Below are 6,000 nucleotides of genomic sequence, written 5' to 3'. Positions count from 1 at the left end.
GTGTTGCTATTTGCCATAGACTTAGCATAATTTATATTGCAGCTGAACCCCCCCCTCCCTTTTCCATAGCAGTGTGAGGAGACAGTAAAAGAATGGAATTTATTGGGAATGGCTGGCCAGGAAGGTAGTGGGCTCACCATCCCGGAAGGTGTTTAAGGAACGGCTGGATACGGCACTCGGTGCCGTAGTCTGGTTGACATGTTGGAGATCCGGCAAAAGTTGGACTCGGTGATCTCAGACGTCTTTCCTAACCTTAATGATTCTGCGATTCCGTTTACAAAAGCTGCGAAAATCAGGCCTGGGGACAGATAACTCAAACGACATCAATTTCCCTCAGGCTCTGCGGGACCCCGCTGGTGCTGACGGAGCGCCCCAATATGGCGGCGTTGCCTGAGGGGCCCCTCAGGGCCAGCCCCAACATGGCGCCGCCCTCCCGGCGGCAAACGGCCTCCCCGCCATCGCGCCAAACTCTCGCGAGAGCCCAGCGGGGACACTTCCCGGGCCCGCCTGAGCTCTCGCGAGATCCCCGCTGAGGGAGGAGGAAGAGGAGGAAGGAGAAGGAAGGAGGAGCAAGGAGGAGCCGCCACCGCCGCTCCCCCCGGGCCGGCGCTGGGGATGGTGTTGGCCGCGGCAGCCGGGCCCTGACGCCCCGCTCAGGTACGTCCGGACTGGCTCCCTTCCCTCAGTCCCCGGCTCGGGCCTGGCCGCTCCCGGTGTCTCCACATCTGCCGACCCGCCAGGCCTCGGCTCCCGGTGGGGTCCCCCGGCCCCACTTCCCCGCGATCCCCTTGCCTTGCAGAGGAGCTTCTCTGGCCCCCGCTATCTCCCCTCCCGGAGGAGCAGGAGAATTCCGGGACTCTTGCTCCCTGCCGTAGAAATAAGCACAGCACCTCTCCCTTGCTTCTCTGTCTCCCTGATAAAGCTTTACCTGCGATTTGTGAGTGCTTTCGTGCTGTGTTCCATTAGAGTTTGGGATATAGCCGAAGCGAATAATTTCTTTTCCAGGCTGGTCACTCTTGTCTTGGGTTTCCTGGTTTTTTAGGATAAGCTGTAAAGGTGTCTAGGCATTTAGTGCCCACCGAAGTTGAATTTATTTAGAACGAGCACCTAAAAGATGGGGCTTTTCTTGAGGGGAGAGCTGGTGTGCGGTTTACAGATTTTTTTTTTCTCTCTTTTTTTGCATTTATGTCTGCGGTCATTACTTTTCAGACCCCCCCTCTTCCTTTTTTTTTTTTTTTTTTTTTTTTTAAAGCAGCTGTCGTTTTTTTCTTCTCCAGGGAAAAATGGACTGTTTTGTTCTGCTTATTCTTTCTTTTCTGGGATAAAACCTACGGTTTGTTTCAGTTGAGCGAGCTGGGTTTTACATTTACCCTGAACCTTACTTTTGTTTTTAAACACACATCTTGAAGCTGACGCACGCATTACTTGCCAGCTTCAGGGAGCTTGACCTTGTAAACCTCACCAGAGTTTCCTACTGTTAGGGACTATTGTGAAATAAATGTTTTCCTTTCTTTAAGCTTTGTTGCTCACTTTTCTGTTAAGTTCTTCTCAACCTCCAAGTAAAGATTATGCTTTTTGCATTTTTTCTCCCCTTTATTTGGTTGAATTAATTCATATGACTAAAAGAATGATAATTTCTCCTACTATCTTAGTGTTTGGAGGCCTGAAGGGTTTGGATTTTGTCAGCATTGTGTTGGTTTTAGGCAATGTTAAAGAAGGAGGAGTTGCCTTCAACTGGGAGTAGTGTCAAACCGTATTAAGCTATGGCAGACTGGATGTTTTGGCTTCATGACTTTGGCATTCTGACCACCTTTTACTGTAATTAATTTATCTGTGCAGTTATCTTCTGGAGTGGATGGCTGGCACAGCAAAAGTGTCTTTCCATTTCAGCCTCTGTGTGTAGGGTTTTTGCCCTGTGAGGAGTTCTCCTTGTGCAGCTGTGTAGATAATTGCTCTGTTCGCAGCTTCAGTCCCTCTCCTGTGCCATGGGAGCTGTCCCAAAGCTCACTTCCTAGTGTTTGAGAGTTGTTCCAGTAATCCCTCCCCTTTCTCCTTTTTATTTATTTTTTTTTCTTTTGGCTAGCCAAGAGGCAGCTGTGAATGTTGTCAGCCTGACCTTTCTCCAGAAAACTGAATTTCCTCTTGGCATAAGGCACTTCAACTCCCTCAGTATTCACTGCCCAAACAAGCTCATTCCTCAGGTGCCGTGGGCCATCCTCCCCTTCGGTCACAGCCCTGTTACCCGTGTGCAGCAGTTCTGTGTTGATGATGGTAGTTCACTCCTTGTTCAACAAACAAACCGTGACTTGTTTTGCTCCTCCCCCCCGCCGGGGGTTTTTGGTGACTGTCCCTGCTGTCGCGTTGTGTTCCAGGTGGGAAGCAGCAGTAATGCTAACTCTGGCAAGCAAGCTGAAGCGGGATGATGGTGTCAGAGGCCCCCGTGCATCCAACCCAGCGTCTGACTCCACTCGGAGAGTGTCTGTCCGGGATAAGTTACTCGTTAAAGGTGAAAGAATATATTGAAATATTTTGGGATTTACTGGGTTGGGGTATGTTGCCAGTAAACAGCACTAAGTTGCATATAAATTCCCACAAATGTTTTTCAAATGGCTTGTGACTTTGCTTGGGATTACTGCTGTAGTGTATTGACCTACATCTCATCTCCAGCAGCTTGTTGCCTATAGGACACTTACTTTTATTGAATTATGAGAATCAAAGCAAGTGTCCTCCTTACTCTGCTGAAAATCAGTCCATCATCAATTAAAACATGATAAAAAATTGCCACATAAGTGTAACTAAACTTGGAGGAGGAGGCCTTGATAGGAATGTAGTTTTTGAGCAAAACCATAACTGCCTGTCACAGGAAAGACCATCCTGAAAGTAACAACAGTGTTTTGGTGGAATTTAATGGCACAGGTCAGAGGCAGCACCCTTTAAAAAGCTTAAAAAAGCAATGCAGAGAGAGATTTTTGTAGGGCTGGAGTCACTAGAAGTTGAGTATGAAGTTGTGAATAATACACCAGTACTGCAGTGTGGTGTGTTTTAGGAAGGCTGCTGTAGGTTTTTACCAGCTGCTGAAGAAAAAAAAAAATCCCCAAACCTACTTTGTGGCAGTTGTGAGTAAATGGGGTAGTTCATGAGACAATAATTAAGCTATTTTATAGTTAAATCAGGGACAGCTCTTTCCTGTACTTCATTTTTTTTTTTTTGTAGCATAGATAATACTATATTTAAAAATCCATAGGTGCTGACAGCTTGCAGTTACTATGGCTTAAAGTCAGGTTCACTCCCTCTGGTAATAGTTGAGTGTTGGTGGCAAGGAATGTGTTGCTTAGGTTGATGTTTCTGCAACATCAAATACAAATACACTGCTGTTGATGTGTCAGCTGCCACTATAGGGACTCATGCCAGTCAAAGGAAATCCACAATTCCTGGTCTTGTTTCAAAATTATTTGGGACCGACACGGGTGTAATTGCCTGATGGATAGTACCTAACTAGCATTGCATGTGGTGTTTTCCCAAATGGGGGTAAATTCTGTCACGTATCTGGAGCAAGGTGTCACTGCAGGTGCTGCTGCCTCAGTGCACTGGGAGGGACTAGACTGTAGGAATGTTATATCTGCAGTTTTCTCTCTGTATTGTTGTAAGGACAGGGAATTTTCTGTGCTGTAAATTGTGATTGTGATCACTCTTACACTTCCAGTTTGGAAATCCTCATTTAACTCCAGTTCTGAGGGGGGGAAAGATTCAGGCAGGAGAAATAAGCTCTTTAACCAGACTAAGCTACAAAGCCAAATTACTAAATATATATAATCTGAGATTTTCCCTAACCTACAGGTATAGACTGAGGGGAGGATAGCAGTGTAAAATGAACACCCTTCACGTGAGGTGCCAAAGAAATGTTACTCTACCCTTAGAGCAATCACATTTTTCAAACCCATACCCGAGTCTGCAGGAGAGGAAGAGAATGTGAGCTATAGAAAATTAGCATTGACATTGTAATTGTTGTGGTTGTTAGCAAACCAGCACAGACTAAGTATTGAACAGTCCCAGACTGACAAACGTTAAAGCAGGTCAGCGCTCACATGGCTTTGACAGGCATTGAGTGCTGGATCCTGATCTGACTGTGCATGGAGGTTGTACCCCTGCTCTCAAATGAGTGGTTTAGGTCACTTAGAGTCACTACCAAAGGTGTTGGTGAAAATCTGCCCTAATACAAATTTGTAAAAGCACAACAAAGGTTGGTGGCAAGGTTTGTGCTACTGCTTACTGCATGGATTATACATACAAAGGAAAATCAAATTAGAATCAGTTTAGAGTCATATATGCAGAGGCTGGAATGAAAAGAGAGTAAGGGGGGGAAAAAGTTAAAGGAGACACTTGGTTGAGTCAGGGGGTTCAGAATGAACCCCTTTCCTTTCTAAACTCCTCAGGGAGGAGTCTCAGTACAGCTGGATCCAGCCTGAGGCTCGGACTCAACAGTTATGTGTAAAAGATTTAGCAGAACTTAATCATAAAAGCACTTCAACGTTATATTAATTATTAATCAGCTATAAACATAACACAGATTCAAGATAATAACATGTATACTGTTTTATAGGGTGTTCATGTCAATACACTCATACACAAAGGTATATATAGATATATACACACAGACAAATGTGCAAAGGTAACACACACACACAGAGTTATCTATGTATATATGGGAATACGTAATAAAAAATTCATCCCCCAGAATCAATGACATACTCCTGTTAAATGCCTTCTTGGAGATTACTAGAGTTCTTTGAAATTCAAGTGAGGGTGGTACCATTTCACTCAGGCAGTAATTCAGGTAAGGAATGTTCCAAAGCTATCAGGGAATGACTGATTATTCCTACTCCTGTCTCCCACCTTGTCCAGGCAGCAGGAGTTCCTGGCACAGTCAGTGCTGCTCCCACCTTAGCCTTGCAAGAGTTCCTGGTACAGTTCAGGAATGCTTCACCACCGAGCTCTTGTGTGAAGGCTGGGGCCTGACAGGAGTTACTGAAATTGCAGAGCAGGCCAGAGGTTGAGGCAGGGGGGATGCGCCACCACAATCACGATGCTCTCCCAAAAGAGTTGTAGGAGCAGCTGTCAGTCTGCTGAGGATGGTTTCTGGGTGAAATGGGAACTGACAGGAGAAGCAGATCATTCCAGTGTAAGTGCTGAAAGTGAGAGGGAAAGACTTGTTGGGGGTGTTCTGTTTTAAGCTGCTCAAGCTAAATCTGGACCATTTGTTTACAAAAGTTTCTAGAATTTGCTCCAGCACTTCAGGATAAATCAGCTGCAACAGCATCTACGGTGTGAGACTGAGTGAAGGTGAACTTGCTGCGGTTGGCTGTTTCTAGGTCACGTAAAGATTGCAGGAATGAGTTTGAATGGGAGTGCAGAGCTGCCTGCTAAAGGTGTGCACACAGCAGTGATGCTGCTGCAGCTGGACCAGCTCCAGTGCCTGGTACTGCCTGATTGTATGGAACTGTAATAGCCCAGCTGAACTTCAGGCTGTTGTATTGGATCCCAAAGTTAGAGCCTGGAAGAACAGCTGTAAGTAGAAGTTGTTACTGGTGCGTGCTTAGGCTGGAGTTACCGAACAGATGACTGTGGCAGAATGGGGAAAGGCTCCAATTGGTCAGTCTCCTGGCAACAAATGAGAAAATAATCTGTCCTGCATGAAAGAAGAGAAATCCTGGCCATCAGCAAGGGAGGAGGAGGAGGAGATAAGGCCCAGAGTGTTCTGTCAGTGGCGAAGCACCAGTGTCCTATTCCTGCTCCACAGTAAATTGGGGATAGTCTAATAAATCCTGCAGACGGATGTCTGCCAGCTTTGCTCAGGGTATTGTCCAGACACAGACAGTGTCTGGTTTTTCTCTGGAGGTAATTTGAAGACAGCCTTGTTTGTGTTGATAGAGAGTCCAGGAAAGCAATACAGGATCTCTGAAGGATGTGCTGTCACACTGATAACCCTGCAGTCCTCAGATG

At 46.0% G+C, this 6,000-nt stretch overlaps 1 protein-coding gene across 2 annotated transcripts in view; it reads left to right on the top strand.

Annotated features, from left to right (window-relative positions):
• The first annotated feature begins 509 nt into the window (after positions 1-509).
• Positions 510-6,000, top strand: part of UBE2F (ubiquitin conjugating enzyme E2 F (putative)) — a 54,638-nt gene continuing 49,147 nt past the window's right edge. The window contains exons 1-2 of one of the 2 annotated variants that reach the window (XM_069021743.1): positions 510-657; positions 2,373-2,506. In XM_069021743.1, coding sequence (XP_068877844.1) covers positions 2,389-2,506 — 118 coding nt within the window. In that variant the 5' untranslated portion in view covers positions 510-657; positions 2,373-2,388. The remainder of the gene's footprint in view (positions 658-2,372; positions 2,507-6,000) is intronic. The other variant, XM_069021745.1, reaches the window with a different exon arrangement.

The sequence above is a fragment of the Aphelocoma coerulescens genome, chromosome 7 (assembly GCF_041296385.1).
Source record: "Aphelocoma coerulescens isolate FSJ_1873_10779 chromosome 7, UR_Acoe_1.0, whole genome shotgun sequence".
In the NCBI taxonomy this organism is placed as follows: domain Eukaryota; kingdom Metazoa; phylum Chordata; class Aves; order Passeriformes; family Corvidae; genus Aphelocoma; species Aphelocoma coerulescens.
The sequence above is the reverse complement of the archived record's forward strand: the minus strand, read 5'-3'. Positions and strand labels throughout refer to the sequence as shown.